Consider the following 21833-nt stretch of genomic DNA (forward strand, 5'->3'; position numbering starts at 1 on the left):
ACGGGGACAGGGGAGACCCGGCATATGCGCTGGAACGGCAACTTATGGGACGCCAGACGCTGCATACACTCCTTTACTCGGCGTCCCTGAGGGGTGCGCTGCCCCCGGTCACGCAGGTAGTGTTTCAAATCTGGAGGCAGGCTTTGCGCCGTATGGGATGGTGGCGGACCTTGACTCGGGAGACTCCCCTGTGGCACAATGGGCGTCTACCCCAATTGGCGGCCCTACAAGGTTTTAAGGGATGGGATAACATTGGCATCTCCACGCTGGGAGATGTCATGCGAGGGACGATACTTAAATCTTTCCCTGAGCTACAGAAGGAATTCCATATGCCACGTGAGCAATTTTTTAGATATCTCCAGCTCAGGCATGCCCTGTCGCCCGCATTGGCGGGACTGGATTCGCTCCCTGACTTCAGCCCATTGGAGGCGAAAGTCTTCATGGGGGATCTACCAGATAAAAAAATTTCCAGGATCTATCAATCCCTTGTTACGCACAGCTCCCCCACACTGAGCAAACTTCGGGGGGACTGGGAGGCAGAGGTGGGCGCTCTGGAGGAAGAGGATTGGAGGGAGGCGCTGGCCGCCCCGCGAGGTGCTGCTATAGCCATGAGGCTCCGGTTGGTTCAATTTAAATACCTGCACCGGGTGTACTTCACGAGAGTGCGGCTGTGGCGGGCGGGGCTGATCGCATCCCCGGAGTGCCTGAGGTGCGGCAGGGAAGAGGGCACATTCTTTCACACTATCTGGCAGTGCGCGTCCCTTGATCGATTCTGGAGGGGAGTGTTAGCGTGCCTCTCGGAGGTACTGGGGTGGGAGCTCCCCCGCTCGCCGCGACTGGTTCTACTCCATGTCATGGAGGATATAGGGGGCAATATATATAAACGTCATCTCTTGTTGCTGGGTCTCACTCTAGCCAAGCGGGATATTGCAAGGGAGTGGAAGGCGACACGAGCCCCTTCCATGATGAGATGGAAGAACGGCCTAGACTTTTGTATGGGGCTGGAGCGGCCCGTCTTCGAGGCCAGGGGGTGCCCACGCAAACACTTTTAGATCTGGAAACGATGGGCAGACTACCGTGGCATAGGGCTGGAACCCCCCGCAGAGAGGGAGATCGATCCATAGGGGCAGCTATACACGGACGTTGGTGGTCCTGGGGGGGCAGTGCGGGGATGCGTACGCTGCGAGGGGGAGCGGGATGGATGGAGGGGGGAGAGTAGGGCTAGCAGTAGGAAGTGCGATCTTTGGGGTTTGGGGGCGGGGAGGGAGTTGGGACGGGAGTTGGGGAGTTAGTGAATATACAATTGTCTATTGCCTTTATGTACATGTATGAAGGATTTGGCAGACGTCTCTGGGTTACAGGGCTCTGCATGGAGATGGCTATATTGACATAATAAAATTTGTTTTAAAAAAAAGCCAAATCACAATACTAGATGCTATGAGAATTACAGACCTGTACCCCAACTCCATATCTTGTGAAGCTTTACCTGCTGTTTTAGAGGACTAAACAGCAAGTTACTTACCTTCGGTAATTCTCTTTCTAGCAGAGACTTTAGCCTCAGATTTTTCACCTTTTGTATATTCCCCATATGCAAATCCGTCTTGGCCCTGTGCCTCATGGGAACAGACCAGCCCGAACTTCCAAGCCAGGTCCTCCCTGAACTGGAAACAAGCATCCTGGGACCGGTTTCGGGGCATCACCCCACATCAGCCTGGCTAGCTTGAATCCTGTGGCACAGTGAGTTGGAGGAGCACAACCCGCCAGCACTGGGGGGGATTCCTGAATGTTACGACGCGGGAACTAGAGTTTGGCAGTGGTCCGTGATTAGAACAAGGCCTGTTGGTGAGGGCATCGCTGATCCTGTGGAACTAGTAAATATATGAGTGACTGCATGCCGATATTACCTTTAGGGTGTGAGTGAAGTGGATGTCTCCTTGCAAGAACTGTGGGCTTTTATTGCGTTTGTTATACTGAGTGCTTCTTCTCTGTGTGCATAATGGGCAAAGGAAGACCGCCAACGCCCTCTCAAGGGAACATGATAGAACAATATGCCACCCACACGCCCGCTGCCCAGCACAGGGTGCATCAGGGGGGTTCACGTGGTGACACAGGGGGCGTCCCAGGAGGAGCCTTTCCTGGCGGAGCTTATGGCGGCTATTCAGGGCTCCCGGGCAGCCTTAGAAGGAAAGGTAGAATCAGTCTTTATCGAAGTGCACCTTTTGCATGCTGATTTGCGGAAGGTATCTGATAAGGTCACACAGCGGAGAATGCCATTTTGGATCTTCAATCCAAAGTGACGTCCCTTAAGAAGCAGGTGGCTACCCTCAAATCAAAAACCAGAGCACTGGAGACCAGAGCCGAGGATGCGGAGGGAAGATCGCATAGAAACAGAGTTCGCCTCTTGGGCTTCCCCGAGCGTGCGGAGGGGGTGAGACGGAGAAGTTTGTGGAAACATGAATTTGACAGGTTCTGAAACCCACCGGTTTGTCTCCGTAGTTTGTCATTGAAAGGGCCCATAGCGCTCTGATGGCCTGCCGGGGCCCCGCCACGTGCTATCATAGTGTGTATCCTGAACTATAGAGACAGGGATTGCCTTCTTTGGGCGGCTGACAATCTCATGTATAAGAACCACAGGATCTCCATCTTCCCAGACGATACACAAAAAGTACAGGGCCAGCGTTAATCATTTATGGAACCCAAGAAACAGTGAGTATTGGCCGATGTTATATGCTTTTCTACCCCGCCTGCTTAAGAGTAATTGCAGGGCGCAAGTCGCATTTTTTTTATATGGCAGAGGAAGTCTGGTGATAGCTGGAGATGTGTGACAAAGTACCAAAAGAGAGACATGGATCCTGGAGATCAGGGTCCTGAGGAGAGGAGACACCTCAACATTCAGCTTGGAGGAATTGTGCATACCCTGTGGTCGTTGGGGCTGAAGTAGATTGGGATCCTGCTAAGGTCATTGTTCAGGAGGATGGCACCATTGCCCTTGAAGCCCCTGGGTTGAGTATTCCGGGGACTGTATCTACCTCCACAGCAGACATTGAGATCACGGATGAGCCTGAAGAGATCTTGATGTGTGGGCAGGATGTGAACTAGGGATCTGAGACAATTATTTTGTACTGTTAATAAATGTTATGATGCATCACATTTGATGGGAGATGAAGTGCATAAATTAACAAATAAAATGAAGGGGTCAATTCTTCACGGCCACATATTTGTCCTATGCACGGGGAGTGGCGATCTGGGTGGCTCCCGGGGTCCCCTTCCGCCACACATATAGCGAGGCTTTCGTGGTAGGCCGTTATTTGCTCCTTCAGGGCACACCTTATGGAGAAGATATCACCATTCTGAATACGTATGGACTGAACACTGTCGATGGGTGGTTCTATGGAACCATGCACCGCCTGCTGGAGGGCAGTGTTGGTACTCTTATACTCTGGGCAGGAGATTTTAATTGTATACTAGACTGGGGCAGGGATCGACACCCCCGAAGGCCAGGCACAAAGCCCTCAATGACTGAGTCTGTTTCCCGGGTCATGGACAAATTAGGTCTAGCACACAACTTGCGCCCTCTTCACCCACAGGCAACAGAATACAAATGCCATTTATTGGCACACGTTGGCATTATCTGCCTAATGTTGAAGCCGGGAGGTGCCCCGGAGGATCCCTCCTCGTATCTCTCTCTGACTATGATTAACGTTAACGTCCTCTGTAAGTTTTTGGTACGACGTTTGCAAGAAGTAGTGCGCAGGTTGGTCCTCATAGCATGGCACATTATCTTCGGCGCCTGACACGTACTCTATGAGACCACTGGCGGGGACAAAGATATGACAATAGTATCGATGGACCTAGAGAAGGCTTTTGGTTCTGTTAACTGGTGCAACCTCATGGCAGTACTTGGAGGGGGGGGGGGGGGGAGATGGGGTTTGGGCTGGTGTTTCTGGGCTGGATTCAGCTATTATACAAGGACCCCTCGGTGTGAATTTGGGTGGGAGGGAAGTTGTCCGAGGCCTGGGTGATTGTGAGGGGCATTGTGAGGCTGTCCCCTTTCGGCACTCATGTTCGCCCTGGCGGTCGAGCCAATGGCAATACTGTTACGTAGGGAACTTGAGCCTTTGGGTCTTCGAGTGGGTGAACAAAATCATATCATCTCCCTGTATCCGGATGATGCATTGATCTACCTCCACTAGCCTCTGAAGTCCATCCCGCTTTTGTTGAGGCATTTGGAGGCTTTTGGACGTGCCTCTGGTCTGCAGGTTAATATTATTAAAACATTACTGTTTCCATTGGGGAGGCAGGCCCCAACACTGTCGGAGCATTTGCGTGAGCTGGGGATTTGCTGGGAAGGGATTTCTTACTTACTTGACTTTTGTTACTTGGGGCTGATGTTTGCCCATACAGAAGCCACCTATAGACGCCTCAATATGGACAGGGGGTTGAGAGGCCTGGCCGGGTCGATAGATTTTTGGAATAAGCTACTCTTGTCGGTGATAAGACCGGCGGACATTGCCAAAATGGTCTTCCTTCCCATTTGTTTATACCTCATCCTGAAAAAGCTGTCCCTCTGAGGAGAAATGTCTTCCACCAGCTTGACAGTCTGTTGATTGCTCTGGTGTGGGCCGGGAGCCATAGTGGGGTTGCCCTCTCGGTGCTCAAAAGGGACTTGGAAGAGTGGGGGCTGGTGTTGCCAGATAGCAGTTCTATTATTTTGTGGCACATCTACAGCATGTGGCGAGATGGCCAACTTCAAGGATTCGGAGTAATAGAATATTAGCTATTTGTTACAAAGTTCAGTCTCTGCTAATGGTTTTGATCCTGTTTAGATACAGTATTTCGAAATCCCTAGTAGGCATGTTTGTGTTCTTTTCTGTATTATATCAAGCGCCTTTGTAAGCTGAAGAAGATAGATATTACTTACTTGGTAGGCTGCTCTACAGCCTTGAAGTGAAGAAAGTAATTTTGGCTGTTCGTCCGTCCCCAGCATCCCTCAATCTGAGACAGCCTTGGCTTCCTTGGTTAGCCTATATGGGCTTGTGTGTGGATTGGTGTTTCATTCTAAATGATATATCTTATCTCTATGTGTAGGTGTTTTCATTTTATTTAGCCTTAATGCAAAATCATCAATTGAGAGCCAAGTCTACCAGATTACTTTGTATCAGCCTTTCTTAAGTGAAATTTTTCAGCTTGTAGTATAGTTTTCATGAGGATGAACAATGTTTATTTTTTGATTAGTCAGTCTTTAATTGTAATTCACAAAGAAGCGCGCTCACTAAAAGGAATGTGAGGTTTAAATTGCAGTCACCCCAAGTGGCATCTCTTTGAAAACTACATATCTCTTTCCCTGTATGTTTTAGGCGTTTTAAATCATCAGACCTCAAGTTTTTGTAACAATAATAGTATTTGAAAAGCGCTTCCTACCCTTAATGAGGCGCCAAGCCTGTTATCGGATTGATAGCATGCTTCACTGTTTGAAAGAGTGAGTGGCCACGGAAGTCAGGCAGCCCGGAGAGCAGTGGCAGCGGAAAGCAGTGGCAGGCGGGCTGGTTGCGGGCTAGCCGGGTCCGAAGATTGAGGCCAGAATCAGCACATTCTGAGAGCCGTGCCGCCGCATCGCCGCACCATGGTTGTGGACGGGGACGAGCACGTGAGCAGGACAGTGCGAGGCGGGTGTAATCAGACGGAGAGGCGGAGGTGAGCCAAGTCGAGCTACCAGCAGCAGCGGTTGGCATTCCGTCCCCCCCCCTCCCGCTCTCCCTCCGTTCCCCAGCAGCGCCTAACCCCATAGCCCAGCCAGCCAGCGAAGCATTGCTAGGAGATCACCACTGGGACTTCCGGAAACAGCCAAAAAAAACGCCCAAAAAAATATAAAACATACAAACCGCATAAACCAAACAGGAACCAGCAGAGAATCAACAGAAAACGCGGCAGCGAGCGCGACCACAGTTAGGGCATATTGCCCTGTCAAAATCCCCAATCACAAGTAGGCTGAGCCAGTCTGTGATTCCAGAGGGGGATCCGTGTTGTATTACAGAATCACAGTCACGCCCTTTAAGTCCACCACAGTGTCCGCCACAGTGTCCAGGGGGTGTCAAGGATGGTACTAGTATTAGCCATAATCAAGGGTCAAAGGGAGAGGAAGGTAAAGAGGCCCATAATTCAGTTAAGGTGGGCAAGAGTGCGATTGTTGAGATCCATGAGGAAATGGGGGAGAATATGATTGAGGGTGTTAATGAAAATGCCGCGGACCCGATTTTAGCCAGGGGAAATAGGTTAGTTACGACAGGGTCCCAGAAAAAAGCAAGTCCAGCAGTTTGTGAGCCGGTGGCGAAAGGGGGTGGGGGGGAAATAAAATCGAAATTAACCAAACAGCCCAGGCAAAAAAACAAAGGGGGCCCCCCAAGAAATATAAGTAAACACTCGACTGGCGCAGCTGGGGCGAGGGAGGAGGGGGCAGATGATTCAAACAAAGTAGCTTCATGTCCCAATGTGGTGCACGAGGAGATTGATTTAGAATTGGTCAGGAATAGCGCACTTTGGGCCAAAATTGAGCATCTCCTTATCCTTGCCTTAAAACCCTTATTATCTAAATTAGACCGGATTGAGTCTCACTTGATGGAGATGGGAAATTGGAGAAAGGGTCCCGAGTTGCACCCGGAGAGTTTGATAAGTGGGAAAGGTGTGGATATTATAGGGAGGACCGTTAGTGATCATGTGGCAGCAGAGACAAGGCCTTCTGATGGGAAGAATGGACTAGGAGCACAGAGGGTCAAACAAGTGCCTGGTACTGGAAAAAAACAGGACCAAGGACAAGCGATTAATGAGGGTGAGACAGAGAGGCTGGGACCTACTCCGGATCAGGCTACTAGGGAGATCATGAGTAAGGAATATAACAGGGACTCGGAGGGCGAAGGCTGTGTGCAGGGATCAAAGGGGTTGATAAATCTAGATCTCCCTCCTGCATGCATCCCATACACATTGGTTCTCGTGGGCGTGCCGGCACCCAAAGGGAACACCCGGGAAACGACAGAAACATTAACAAACAAGACGGCACACTGGCTAAGTCAGAATGCGAGGTTTAATGGTATAGACCTTAGGCATATTTTAATGGCGAGGCGAGTAGCATGGGTAGGGAAGTCTAAAAAAGTATACCCAGGGGACTGTGTTGTAGTAACCCTCAGGCACCCTAACCTGGTGGACAAAGCACTTCGCTGCTTCAGAGATGGAGCGTGGGAGGAACGATTGGCGATAGGCTTGTTGCCCCTGGAATTCTTTTATAGAAAGCTGGCAAGATTAGCATTGGGAGGTTAGCAATTATGGAGAGGGATCATTAGAATGTGCATATGGAGCAGGGGGAGTGAGAGATATCCCCTTACGCAACAGGTTCAACCCACTGCTTAGAGGGAGAGTTTCAAGTGAGGTGGATTGACGGTGGGCAAAAAATGGAAGGGTACAGCAGCTAGACCAAACAAAGGAATCGGGTAGGGTCCCACAGGGTGTTGATGCGGGGTGTGGGGATAACATTGTCCTGTTATTGGAAAATGTAGGGATGGCAGGGAGGATTGCCACTATGGTAGCACTGGAAGAGGGCATCACACCAGAAAGAGTAGCACAGGACCCCGTAAACTCGTCACAGTTGGAAGTACACAATGTTAAAGATTCCAACATAATAAAAATAACATCTTGGAATATTGCAGGACTTGCGTCCAAAATAGAGGACCCTGATTGGCTGCAATGTATTCAGGGTTTCCAGATTATATGTTTACAGGAAACCTGGATAATAGATTGTAGTAATATTCAGTAGGTTACAAGCGCTTCGCTGTCCCGGCCCGAAAGTCCTGCTCAGGGAGAGCCATGGGGGGATTGTGTATTTTTGTGGACCTACAATTGGTAGGCACTTGGACCGATCTAAAATAGTCCTCTGCTTGTATGCAGGCCCTTAGGTTTTCTAATTATGGGGGCTGTATTCTCTTGATCAATTTTTATAACCCAACATCACAAAAAAAGACAGGGTCTGGTGTGGAAGAGTTAGATGTTAGGCTCACTGCAGGGATTTGGGTCTACAAGGGGGCGGTGGCCCCGTTGGTAGCCATTGTGGGTGATTTTAATTGTCATCTTTGCCCTGATCTGAGACCGGCCCAAGGAAATTGGTCTTCGTGCCCGGTTAGGATCGGACCACACTTTGAGCACTCAATTGAGGGCAATGAGCTGGGAAGGGTGTTAAGCAAACACGCCCTTGAGCATACCGTGGATTTGATAACGAAAGAGAGGGAGAGAGAGATTAATCCCACTTTTAACGGGAGGGGGTGCTCCTCTTTCATTGATTTTATAGTTGTCTCTAAATGTTTAAAAGACCGGGTAAGTGGGGCTGATATTGACCTAAGTGCTTTTAGTGACCACAACCCTCTAACATTGGTGGTTGAGGGTGTGGTCACTAAAAAATCCAAGAAGGGAAGGGGTGGTAGCATAGAGAAAATAACAGACCAGGGGAGAAGATTAAAATGGGCCAAAGCGGATGGATGTACCTTTTATAAAAAAACTCTTAAGAGAAGGCAAGAGAGAACTAGAAAAGTGCCTGGACCCCCTGGTTGAGGGTCCAGAAGTAGTTAAATGCTTTGAGGCAGTTGCCCATCTAGTGGACAAGTTGTTGTGCTCCACCCACCATGGTCCAGTTATGGATAATCCAAGATGGTTCGACAAATCCTGCACTTTAGCCCTTAAAATTTTAAAAAGTTGTTTAAAAATCTCACCAAGGGATAAGTTGAAAGAAAAAGAGTCAAGGCTGATATATAATCAGGCCGTTAAATGCAGCAAAAGAGCCATTCAAACACAGGCCTGGGAAGACCTAAGGGAGGCTGCCTTAAGGAGGGACACATCCACTTTCTGGAAAATAATTAATAATCCATGTTTCCAGGATGTTAGTGTTCCCGCACTGGGCACCGATATCTTGCCGGAAGATTGGGTAGCTTATTTCAAAGGCCTTTATAATTATGTAGCGGATAGTACAATTCCCTCTGAGGTGGAGGCAGGGGAGGTACCTGCAATTATGATCTGAAAGAAACACGTTAGTTAGATTCCTCACCTTAGAATATCCCCAGGCGTCAGACTGGATCTGGAAGATTTTTGTAGCAATACCCCTTGTGCGTCGCTAGGCGGCGTCTGCGGCTCCGCGTCCGTCGTTGGCGTCGTGCGCCGGAATGACGTCGTCGGAGTACTTAGACACCGCCCTCGGGCGCTGACGTAAGTTCTTCTTTTTTCCGCGCCAGTAAGCGCCGATCCGGGAGAGCTACCCCTTTAGTCATTTTTTGACTAAATATTTTGACTCTTTTTGGTCACTTTCTCAACTCTGGTGCCGGTAGGATGCCTGGTTTCAAGGCCTGCGACGACTGTCACCGACTGGTGTCGGTGACCGATCAGCACCGCCGGTGCCTGTACTGTTTGGGGCCCGACCACGACGCGGAGTCGTGTTCCGATTGTATGGCCCTGACCTCGAAAGCTAGGCGGGAGCGGTCCCGTAAGCTTCTCGAGCTTCGCCACTCGGCTCCGCGCCCCTCTCGATCCAGGAGGAGGTCCAAGGATCGGTCGCGGAGCCGCACTCGACATCATCGCTCGTCTGGCTCGAAGTCTTCGGGTAAGTCGAAGCGCTCCAAGAAGTCCAAGAGGCGAAACCGCTCTTCGGACTCCCCTCGCCGGTCGCGCGACTCGGCCGAGGGTCAGGGTGGTTCCACCCCCGCAGCTCCGCCGGAGCCGCAGGCGCCGCGCACTTCCCCATACCCGCCGGTCCCTGGGACTGACGCGACGCCGGCGTAGGTCAGTGCCTTCCTCTCGGCCATGAGGAGCCTGGCCCCGCCGTCGACGCCCGCTGGCGCGCCTTCGGGCCCCGCGGACTCGACTGGGCGACCTTGCGCGCCGGCGGCTCCGGCCCTGGTGCCGTTGGAGGCTCCGGCCCTGACACCGCAGGTCCCCGAGGGGCCCATGCCTGGGCCCCCGTCGACGCCGGTCGACCTCGTCACCCCTCCTCCGCCGGCGTCGACACCGGTGCCACCTCCGACGCAGACTCCGGTCGACGTCGATCCCCGGTTCAGCCCCTGTCCGGACCCGACGCCGGTGCGGCGCCGCTCGACGCCGCATCCAAAGCCGCTAGAGACACATTTTGTCTATCGTCCGGCTCCGATCATTCCTCCTGTTTACCAGGAATCAGATGACGGGGGCGACTGGGAGGGGTCCGTGGACCCTTTGGCCCTTCAGGGCCAACTTTCGCAGGACTGGGCAGATGAACTGGGGGAGGCCAGTGGTTTGGATACCTCACCGGACACTGGATTCATCTCTCCTCCGACTGTGGCTTCGGAGGAGGGTGCAGCTTTTTCTGTGGTGCTGCGCAAGGCGGCCGCGGCCCTTGGGCTTGAGCTGCCTGCCGTGGCTGTGAGGACTAACATCCTCACTGAGGTGCTTCAGTCTGCAGCAAGTTCCACTGAGCCTCTGCTGCAATTCAATGAGGCCCTCATTGACGTTCTGCAGGGCACCTGGTCCAAGCCTCCAAGCCCTCCACAGTCCCTCCTGTGGATAGGAACGTTGCCAGGCGCCACCGCCCTGCTCCGGGCGAGCCCGGTTTTCTGTCCCAACACCCCACCCCAATAGTCTGGTTATCCAGGCCTCTACCTCCCAATCCTCCTTCCCGTCCGCTCCTCTGGACCGGGATTCCAAGAGACTGGAACAGTTCGGTAAGAAGCTGTTCTCCTCGCTCAGTTTGGGCCTGCGGTCTTTGAACACAGCCTGTCTCTTGGACCGTTATTCCCACTCTCTGTGGGATACGGTGGAGGACGTGCTGCCCCTGTGCCCGGAGGAGGCCCGGGCACGGCTTTCCTCAGCTCTGGCCGATGGGAGAGATGCAGCGCGCCATGCAATCCGATGTGGACTCGACACTACGGACTCTCTGGGTAGGGCGATTTCTACCACGGTGGCGCTTCGACGTCACGCCTGGCTGCGGTGCACGTCCTTTTCAGGGGATGTCCAGAGCACTCTCATGGACATGCCTTTTGATGGCACTCGCCTTTTTGGTGAGAAAGCGGACAGTGCGCTGGCTCGCTTCAAGGACTCCCGGGCTACGGCCAAGTCCTTGGGCCTCTTGGCCCCGCGGCCACAACCTTCCGCTTTTCGCTCCTTTCGTGGCCAAGGAAGGGGCACCTCCTCACGTCCGCCTAGCCACCGGCCGCAGAACCAGCCTGCACGCGGACGTGGTTTCCACTGAGGCCGTACTGGAGGACAACGCGGTCAGTCCACATCCACCCCGGCAGCATCTGCCTCTAAGCCTTCCTAGTCCGAGCTTTCAGGCCCATTCCTCACCAGTGGGAGGCAGGGTTCGCCATCACCTGCTCCACTGGCGTACCATTACTTCGGACAGGTGGGTGCTGCAATTCGTCCGAAGGGGCTACTCCCTCCCCTTCGAGACGACCCCTCCAGCCATGCCACCGCAGCACCACCGTATCTCGGAGGATCATTTGAATCTTCTGCAAGAGGAAGTTTCGGCCCTCTTGGCCAAAGAGGCCGTCAAGCCCGTTCCGAGCCCAGAAGTAGGTCGTGGTTGTTATTCCCACTACTTTCTGGTTCCCAAGAAGGGCAAAGGGGGCCTACGCCCTATCTTGGACCTCAGGAACGTCAATGCCTTCCTCCGGAAGGAACGTTTCAAAATGTTGACTTTGGCTCAGGTTCTAGCTGCCCTCGACCCTGGAGACTGGATGGTAGCGTTGGACTTGCAGGACGCATATTTCCACATCCCCGTCCTGCCGGCCCACTGGCGTTACCTGCGGTTCACGGTGGGTCAGGAGCACTTTAAGTTCACTGTGCTCCCCTTCGGCCTTACCAGTGCCCCTCGGGTGTTCACGAAAGTGATGGCGGTGGTCGCAGCTCATCTGCGCAGATCAGGGGTTCCAGTCTTCCCCTATCTCGACGACTGGTTGTTGAAGGCGGGCTCGCCCCAGGCTGTCGTCTCCAACCTCCAGACTACGGCGGATCTCCTGCATTTGCTGGGGTTTTCCATCAACGTGCCGAAGTCACACCTGAGCCCCTCTCAGAAGCTCCTCTTCATCGGAGCGGTTTTCGATTCGGCGCAGTTCCGGGTTTCTCCACCGGAACAGCGGGTCCGGGATATACAGGCCCTGATTCCCATCTTTCGGCCTCTCTCCTGGGGTTCGGTCAGGCTAGTGTTGCGGCTTCTGGGGCTGATGGCCTCCTGCATCCTACTAGTGCATCACGCCAGGCGGCGCATGCGGGCTCTGCAGTGGGACCTGAAGTTTCAGTGAGCCCAGCATCATGGCAACCTGTCCGACCATGTCTTGATCTCAGAGGGCACTGCACAGCAGTTGCAGTGGTGGCTCACGGACCGCGATTGGGTCACGGGCAAGAGCCTCTCCCTGCCGGAGCATGTCGTAGTGACGGATGCGTCCCTCCTGGGATGGGGTGGCCATATGGGAGAGGCGGAGATCAGAGGCCTCTGGTCTCCGGCAGAGTCTCGCCTCCACATCAACTTGTTGGAGCTGAGAGCGATCCGGCTTGCACTGAAAGCCTTCCTTCCCTCTGTCCGGGGAAGTGTCGTGCAGGTGTTCACAGACAACACCACCGCCATGTGGTATTGCAACAAACAGGGCGGGATGGTGTCGTGGACCCTTTGTCAGGAGGCCCTGCGCCTCTGGACATGGCTGGAACACCAGGGCATCACCCTGGTGGTTCAACATCTGGCGGGCTCTCTGAATGCCAGAGCAGACGAACTCAGCCGCCGGTGCATGATGGATCACGAATGGCGTCTGAACTCCGAGGTGGCGCAAGGTCTCTTTCAGCAGTGGAGAGAGCCTTGGTTAGATCTATTCGCCACCGACGAGAAAGCGCAATGTCCGCAGTTCTGCGCGTTGGAATTTCCAAGGCGGCACTCGCTCGGCGACGCTTTTCATCGCGAGTGGAGTTGCGGTCTGTTGTACGCCTTTCCGCCTATACCACTTCTGCCCAGAGTGCTGAAGAAGATCAGGCACGACCGGGCCCAAGTCATCTTGGTGGCTCCGGATTGGGCACGAAGGTACTGGTATCTCGAGCTACTCAGTATGTTGACCGATCCTCCGATACGTCTGCCCCTTCGGGAGGATCTTCTGCCGCAGAAGCAGGGGACGGTCCTCCACCCGAACCTGTCCAGCCTCCACCTCTATGCGTGGAGATTGAGCGGCGGCAGTTGATGCCATTTGACTTGCCTCCTGAAGTCTGTGATATCATTCTGGCAGCCAGGCGTCCCTCCACAAAGACGGTATACGCCTGCCGGTGGAACAAATTTGTGGCATGGTGCACAGCAAAGGCTGTGGATCCCCTTTCCGCCCCTCTTTCTGAGGTTCTCCTCTTTCTTCTTTCTTTGGCCCAGCAGGGCTCTGCCTTGGGCACCTTGTAAGGTTATCTTGCTGCCATCTCTGCCTTCTTACGGCTTCCTGATCAGCCTTCTCTGTTCAAGTCCCCTGTAGTTTCACGCTTTCTTAAAGGCATTACTCACACGTTCCCTCCTGTCCCTTTCGTAATGCCTCAGTGGGACTTGAATCTTGTCTTAACATTTCTGATGTGCGCTCCCTTTGAGCCTCTTCACAATTGTCCTCTTCGTCTTCTGACTCTTAAGACTGCTTTCCTGGTAGCCATCACCTCGGCTAGACGGGTGAGTGAACTCCTGGCTCTATTGTCCAAGCCTCCTTTTCTATCTGTTCATCCGGACAAGGTTGTCCTTCGGCCTTGTCCTTCCTTTCTACCGAAAGTGGTGACCCCCTTTCATCTTGGGCAGTCTGTCACCTTGCCCACCTTCTTTCCGCCTCCGCATCCTTCCAAAGAGGAAGAGCGGCTCCACCGTCTGGACCCAAAACGTGCGCTCTCCTTTTATTTGGACCGCACAAAACAGTTCCGGGTGGACGACCAGCTTTTCGTTGGCTACGTGGGTGCTAAGAAGGGGACAGCTGTGCACAAACGGACCATCTCCCGGTGGGTCGTTTTGTGTATAAAAACCTGTTCTTCCTTGGCGAAAAAGGACCCTCCTGTTGGGCTGCGAGCCCATTCTACTCGGGCCACAGCGGCTACTACTGCTTTGGGATGAGGAGTCCCTTTGCAGGACATCTTTCAGGCGGCGACGTGGGCTTCGCTGCACACTTTTGCCAGGCATTATTGCCTAGACAGCCAAGTCCGGAGGGATGACTTCTTTGGCCGTTCTGTCCTCCAGGACCTTCTGGTGTGATCTTGGTTCGCAGACCCACCACCGGGGTTGGTATTGCTTGGGTATCTATTCTAAGGTGAGGAATCTAACTAACGTGTTTCTTACAGATACATCGTTACCGAAGGTAAGTAACTTGTTCTTTACGTTGGAGGAGATCATTGGGGGAATACAGGGTCTATCCCCTAATAAAGCGCCAGGACCGGATGGCATACCCCCGGATCTTTTTCTAAGTAATATTGAGTTGTGGGCGCCCATACTGACGAGTGATCAATGCTGCAGTAATGTTTGGTTGTCCCAGTTCGTGGTCCACAGCGATAATTGTCCCTATATTCAAAAAAGGGAATAGGGACAATCCTCAATGTTATCGCCCGATCTCTCTGATCGACGTCACAGCGAAAGTTATGGGACGTGTGATTTTAGCACGATTGATGGATTGGTCGGAGGAAAATCGGGTCATTACTGATGTTCAATGTGGTTTTAGACCGGGGAAATCTACATCCGACCAGTGTATAAATCTATATTTACTAGTGGCTAAATATACTCTAGCAAGTGAGGGATCGGTTTATTTAGGCTTTATGGACCTAACAGTCGCATTTGACCATGTAAACAGGGAGAAATTATTGGCCCTTTTAAGTAGGCTGGGGGTGGATGGGGGACTTATAAATCTACTTAGGGACCTACACTGTAACACATCTGCTAGAGTCCGATATAACCGTGAGGGGAACCTATCAGCATCGTTCTCATGCACCAGTGGGGTTAGACAAGGGTGCATTTTGGCCCCCTTTTTGTTCTCCCTATATATTAATGGATTGGAGCAAGCATTACTTGATCTAAAGTTGGATTCCCCCAGGGTAGGATCTAGGCCTATCCCGGTTCTGCTCTACGCAGATGACGCGGTACTTCTAGCACGCACACCCAGGGCCTTGCAGCGTCTAATAGACGGTTTTGTTAATTTCATGGACACGCTGGATTTGTCGGGCAATCTCTCCAAATCCTTTGTCATGGAGGTTGGACGCAAACCCATTAAGAAATTTACTTATAAAATGGGTGACAATAGTATAGGGAGAGTACAACATTTCTCATATCTAGGCATTTTATTTGATGGGCGTTTAAATTTTTACATTTTACTGGAGGAACGATGCACAAAGTTAGTCTCGGCCACAGGTTCCATTATGAATTATGGACGTAGGCTGGGACGGTGGTCCCCGGAGCATATAGCAAGATTGTACACCTCAATTTGCTGTGCAAAGGTGTTATATGGAGCTGAACTTTGGGGCTGTAGAGAAGTCCATCAGCTTCAGACAGAGGAGAATAAATACCTGAGATCCCTACTTAACATTCCCCAAAGTACCTAGTCTTATGTCACCCATGAGGAATTATGATTGGCTTATATAGAGGATGTGGTTCATTTGAAGCCGATTATGGCCTGGATTAGGATATGGGCGAACCCAGAGGCTGAACTAAACAGGCAAATAATTATGGACCGCATCAGTAGGGATAAAGGGTTGTCCATTCCTGGGTTGAGATATGTAAAGTCCTCTCTTGAGTCTATTGGATGCTAAAACCTTTTAAGTACCCCCATGGTAATTACCCGTTTGGACAGGAAATTGGTGATGAAAAGATATTTTAACTATGTCCAATTGCAGAGAGAAACAAAAGAAGGGGGCAAGAACTCTGTGATAGCTTACATTATGTTGAAAACGGTGGTGGGGATGGAACCGTATTTGACTCTTATGTGTAATGCTCAGGATAGGTTTTTAATCACCCGTTTTAGGCTCAATCTTTTACATCACTTGTTATCTGTGCCTCATGGTTTTACTGTTTCGGTTGAGCAGAAGGGTCCCTGTGGCTGCGATCTACGATCTCCTCAGGATACCCTTCATTTTGTACTGTTATGCCCATTTTATTCAGTGCCGAGACGTCGATTTTTAGTTGATATTTTAAAACAGGCTAAATTCAAGCAGGCCAGGGTCGCCTTGCTACACCTACAAATGGTAAATGACTCTCGGACTCTGTTTTGTGTGGTGGATTTCCTGAAGATGGCCTTAAAAATAAAGAAAATGAGAGGGGTTTGCTGAAGCAAAAATTAGTACTGTATTTGATGTATATCAGCATGGATTTTAATTAAATGTTTTATTTTTTATTGCTATGTGCTTTTATGGTGTTTTCTAGATGCCGAATAAAGATTTTTGATTGATTGATTGATTAGTCTGGATTTTTTTTCCTTCCAGAATTAGCAGATCAGAAGCTGTTTGCTGGCCTCCTTATTAAATGTGTGGTGCAGTTGGAGTTGATACAGACAATTGACAATATAGTATTCTATCCAGCTACCAGCAAGAAAGAAGATGCAGAGCACTTAGCTGCAGCCCAGGTAATTATTTGAAATTATGTTTTGAAACTTGAGTACTGTCAAAATGTTATTTTATTCACATAAGTATTTTCCTTCATTGTTTCTAAATTTAGACATAAGATTAATGAGTAGGATGAATTGGAATTATTACAAGCCATTTTAAGAGTAGGATAACAGGGCACATTTACATTAATACTTAACCCAACAACCTCACATGATTAAAACACTTGTATTAGATTAAAAAGTAATAAATGACCGCTTTAAAAATATAAGAAAGTTCCTTATATAGATACCTTGCTTGAATGTCTAAATACAGATATTATTTTAATTTACTGTCTGATGATGCACAATGAGTTAGTGTTTTTGACCTGCACTTGTATCACAAAGGGATATTGTGTGAAGCACCAAGACCACTATGTTTGTTGTTGTGTGTGGCCTTAGTCAGGCATCAGAAATAGTATATTGTGGTGCTGAGTGTATGTGGTAGTGGCGTGATGGGTACCAATCATATAGAGCCTCTGCTCCCAAATAAAACCCCGATTGCCAGTAGTTTCTTGTTGCTTGTAGCATTACTTTTGCTTACATGCATTTAGTTTTGAAGCGCTGAAGCCATAGAATAAGTCAGGAATGTGTCTTGACCTCTTTGGTACATAATGGCCCCCACATTGTAACTGAAAGGAGCAGTTTAAACTAGAAATGGGAGTTGTATGCCAAGATGTCGCAAAACAAGTACTGAGAATAGCATGTGATCGTGTGTTTTCTGGATTTAGCTTGCCCAGAGCTCCAGTTTCACCAGCCGTACTGTAAGTTGCGCTATTATTCAAGAGGCCTCGACTTCCGCCAGTGTCATTTCCATTCTTCTAGTGCATAAAGCTATTGGTCTCTAGGCACTTCAGCAGAAGTGCAAGCCTACAATTCATTAACCATATGATTGCCTCAATAACCAAGCTTTTAAACTGCACCTAAATCGGAGAAGGCATCTCTCAGCTCGCAGAAGGACAGAAATTTAATGTTACTGCGTGGGGGGGCAGCAACAGAGAAGGCACCCAATGTGGTCATTATAATGCTTACATAAATATTGAAAAGATAGATAATTGATGAAGATAGATAATACTCCCTAGGGACTGCAGATTATGCTAGATATCAAACTGGCACATGCATCAACAAAGACTTTTGCGATTCCTTAATTGCGATTTTTAAGGAATCGCAATTAAGGAATTGCAAAAGCCTATGCATGTAGGAATAGCTATAAAAATAGCGATTCCTACAAATTCCTTAATTGCGACTCGCAAATTGCGACTCGCAATTAAGGAATGCCGTCCCATTCATTCCTATGGGCCTCCAGGCCCATAGGAATGAATTGGAGATTGCATGAGCAAATTGCGAGTACCAGTATGTACTAGCAAATTGCTCATGCAATTTCAAGGGTGCAAGGGTGTCAAAATGACACCCTATTGCACCCCTGAAATTGATCTGTGCACATATGTTGTACACACACATGCTCTATGGGCATGTGTGTGCGCAACATGAAACTTTGAAAAATGCCCAAAAGTGCATTTTTCAAAGTTTTTGCAAATTACCATGAAGTTCAACTTCATGGTAATTTGCTCCCCCTATTAGCAAAATCGCTAATTTTTTAACTTTAATGGATTGCATTTAAGGAATCTCAATTTGGGATTCTTTAAATGCAATCGCAATTTAAGGAATCGCTATTTAGAGATTCCTTAAATTGTGATTTTTGCATTTGGGATGATGCATCCCGAATGCAAAAATACCGGTCGCAAAGGGGCAGATTCTGCTAATCTGCCCGTTTGCGACCAGTTTTCTCATTGATGCATGTGGCCCATAGTGTCTAGACTGTCCGCCTGAGAGTGGTCAGACACAAGAAATGGAAGCACTCCAGCCCCATTCCCACTATGCCTGCTGCCTTGATCTGATCGGAAAGATCCACACGATTAATCCACAGTATTAAAATCAGAAGAGAAATCCAGCATGATTGAGGCACAGCGTAACTCAGGCCTAGGTCCGTTCTCAAATCTTCAACAAGATAGTCTTAGTACTGTGCCTTAAGTGGACGCCTGCCTGCATTCATCAAGAAACTTCATGCATCTTCATGAATTTACTTACAGAAAGTGAAAATGGAGCATTCCAGTGGCTTCTTAACAATTTGAGTATCAAAAGGCCACCAGAGCAGATATCCTTCCTCTTGGCTTCAATCTTATCATCAAAAGAGTTGTTGAACTGTTCACTAAGTTCTTTGGATGGAGGAGTTTTTAATAACGTGGGGTCCACGATGGTCTTGTACATTTTTAAATCACCTCATTTGTATAATCTGAAAGAAACACGTTTGTTATAGATTACTTACCTCAGAATTACCCCCAGGCGTCAGACTGGATCCGGAAAGTTTTTTCGTCAGCAGTACCTCAGAGCGTTGGAACGTTGGCGTCGGTCAGCTCCGCGTCCATCGTTGGCATCGCGGTCCCCGGGATGACGTTGCAGTAGCTACTTAGACGCCGACCTTGCGCGCTGACGTCATTTCTTCCTTTTTCCGCTCCTGCCAGCGCAGATCCGGCAAGAGCAGTACCTCCAGTCACTTTTTGGCTGACTTTTTCTTCAACCTTTGTGAACTTCTTTTTCGAGTATTCGACTCCTAAGATGCACAAGGGATGCTCGGCTTCAAGCCATGTGGTTCCTGTCAGCAGGTGATGTCGGTGATGGATCTGCAGTGCGTGTGTCTCTTTTGCCTGGAGCGCGACCCCAAGTCGTGCTCCGACTGCCAGTCGATGGCGCCGAAGGCTTTGCGGGAGCTGTCCCGAAAGTTGCTTGAGCACCGGCAGTTCTCTCCTCGTCGGTCGGCCGACCCGACGAGGGACGCAGGTGGTGCGCGCGGAGCCCGAAGAGTCAACTCCGCGTTTCCATCCCTTTCCGGGACCCGGAGCGACTCCCGCCCAGCTTTGTACGTTCTACGTGGTGATGTACGCCATCTTTGGGTGGCCCAAATCCGCCGGCGCACCTTGGGGCCCCGCAGACTCAGTTGGTGGGCCTAGGCCTTCGCCGACAGCTCCAGCCTGGTGCCGCAGGCCCCCCTTGGATCCAGGCGTGGATCCAGATCGGCGCCGGTTGACCTGATTACGCCTCCACCGGCGCCGCTTCCTCCAGCACCACTACAGCGTTCGACGCCGGTCGGCCCCCTGGCCGACTTAGACTCCGGCCTCCATCCCGACGTGAAGCCGGACCGGGGACGCCGGATCCGGGACTGAGTCGGGTTTTTGTGCCCCTGTTCACTCCTGGGGTCCCTTTTCGACCAGAAAGGCACCCAGAGGGGGAGGAGGAGGACTGGGAGGGGTCAGGTGACCCTCTGACTGACCAGTTGGACAGTGAACAGGACTGGAGAGAGGAAGTGGGGGATGCCAGTGGTTTGGACACCTCCCCTGACCTTGGCATGTTGTCTCCTACCGTGGCTACAGAGGAGGGGGCGTCCTAATCAGTGGTGTTGCATAGGGCAAGCGAGGCTCTCAACCTTCCTACGGTGGCGGTCAGAACTAACCTCCTGACAGGGGTGCTTCAACCGGCTGCAAGCTCTTCGGAGCCCTTGCTGCCGTTTAATGAGGCCCTCACAGACGTCCTTTTGGGCACGTGGTCCAGGCCCAACACGGGGCCTCCCGTGGACAGGATGATTGCCCGACGTCACCGCCTGGCTCCGGGCGACCCCATTTTCCTCTCAACACCGCACCCCGGAGAGCTTGGTAGTCCAAGCCTCCATTTCCAAATGTGCATTCTCTACCGCACCACCGGAAAGGGAATCCAAGAAGCGGAACCATCTTGGAAAGAAAATGTTCTCTTTCGCCAGCTTAGGACTACGGTCGGTCAACACGGTATGTCTCTTGGGCCGTTGTTCCCTATCGGTGTGGGATACGGTTGCGCAAGTGCAGCCTCAGTGTCCGGAGGTGGCCCAGGCAGTGCTCGCCCAGGCTGTCGCCACCGGGAGGGATGCAGCAAAGTTTACCATCCGTTGTAGGCTGGACACCACCAACTCTCTGGGCAGAACCATTTCAACATTGGTAGCACATCATTGCTACGCCTGGATGAGATCGACTGGCTTTTCAGGGGATGTCCAGAACACCTTGATGGACATGCCTTTTGATGGCCATCGCATTTTGGGGACAAAGCTGACAGCGCTCTAGAGCATTTCAAGGACTCACGGGCTACGGTCAAGTCCTTGGGCCTCTCCACCTGCCCTGCGCAGTCTGCTTTTTGCCCCTTTCGTGGTTACGAAAGGGGTGCCCCGGTACATCACGCCCAGAGCCACAGGCCGCAGCAAGCTACCCAACTTTCGCGCGGCCGGGGACATGGGAACAACCATCGTGGTTCCGGGGGCCAGCGGGCAGCCCAGTCCACCAACCCCTCCCTCTGCAGCAGCCTCCAAACCCTCCCAGTCCGACCTTTCAGGCCCATCAAATGCCAGTGGGTGGCAGAATTCACCATCACCTCCCCCACTGGCGCACCATCACGTCTAACAGGTGGGTTTTGCAAATAGTCCGAAGGGGCTACTCACTCCCCATTGAGACTAACTCTCCAGCCATGCCACCGAGATACCACCGCATGTCGGAGGATCACCTAGCCCTTCTCCAGCAGGAAGGTACGGCTCTCTTGGCCAAGGGAGCCATCGCGCGCATTCCTGTCCCAGAAGTAGATCGTGGTTGTTACTCCCACTACTTTCTGGTCCCCAAGAAGGACAAGGGTCTGCGTCCTATCTTGGATCTCAGGGATGCCAGTCGCTTCCTCCAGAAGGAGAAGTTCAAGATGTTGACGCTTGCTCCGGTCTTGTCTGCCCTCGACCCAGAAGACTGGATGGTAGAGTTGGACTTGCAGGACGCTTATTTTCACATCCCTGTCCTGCCGGCCCACCGACGTTACCTACGGTTCACGGTAGGCCACGAGTTTCAGTTCACTTTGCTCCCCTTTGGCCTTACCATCGCCCCTCGGGTGTTCACGAAAGTGATGGCGGTGGTTGCAGCTCATCTGCGCGGCTCAGGGGTTTCAGTCTTCCCCTAACTCGACGACTGGCTGTTGAAGGCGGGCTCGCGACAGGCATTTGTCTCCCACCTCCAGACTACGGCAGACCTCCTGCATTCACTGTGGTTCTCCATCAATGTGCCGAAGTCACACCTGATTCCCACTCAGAAGTTCCTCTTCATTGGAGCGGTTCTGGACACAACGCAGTTTTGGGTCTACCCTCCCGAACAGCGAGTCCAG

The 21833-nt window shown here is 51.2% G+C and overlaps 1 protein-coding gene across 2 annotated transcripts in view; it reads left to right on the plus strand.

Moving 5' to 3' along the window:
- ARFGEF2 (ARF guanine nucleotide exchange factor 2) overlaps nucleotides 1-21833 on the plus strand; it is a 629301-nt gene that overhangs the window by 496562 nt on the left and 110906 nt on the right. For both annotated transcript variants that reach the window (XM_085619427.1, XM_085619428.1), the window contains exon 35: nucleotides 16459-16598. In XM_085619427.1, the coding sequence (XP_085475553.1) occupies nucleotides 16459-16598 (140 nt within the window). The remainder of the gene's footprint in view (nucleotides 1-16458; nucleotides 16599-21833) is intronic.

Source organism: Triturus cristatus, chromosome 7 (genome assembly GCF_964204655.1).
Source record: "Triturus cristatus chromosome 7, aTriCri1.1, whole genome shotgun sequence".
Classification (NCBI taxonomy): domain Eukaryota; kingdom Metazoa; phylum Chordata; class Amphibia; order Caudata; family Salamandridae; genus Triturus; species Triturus cristatus.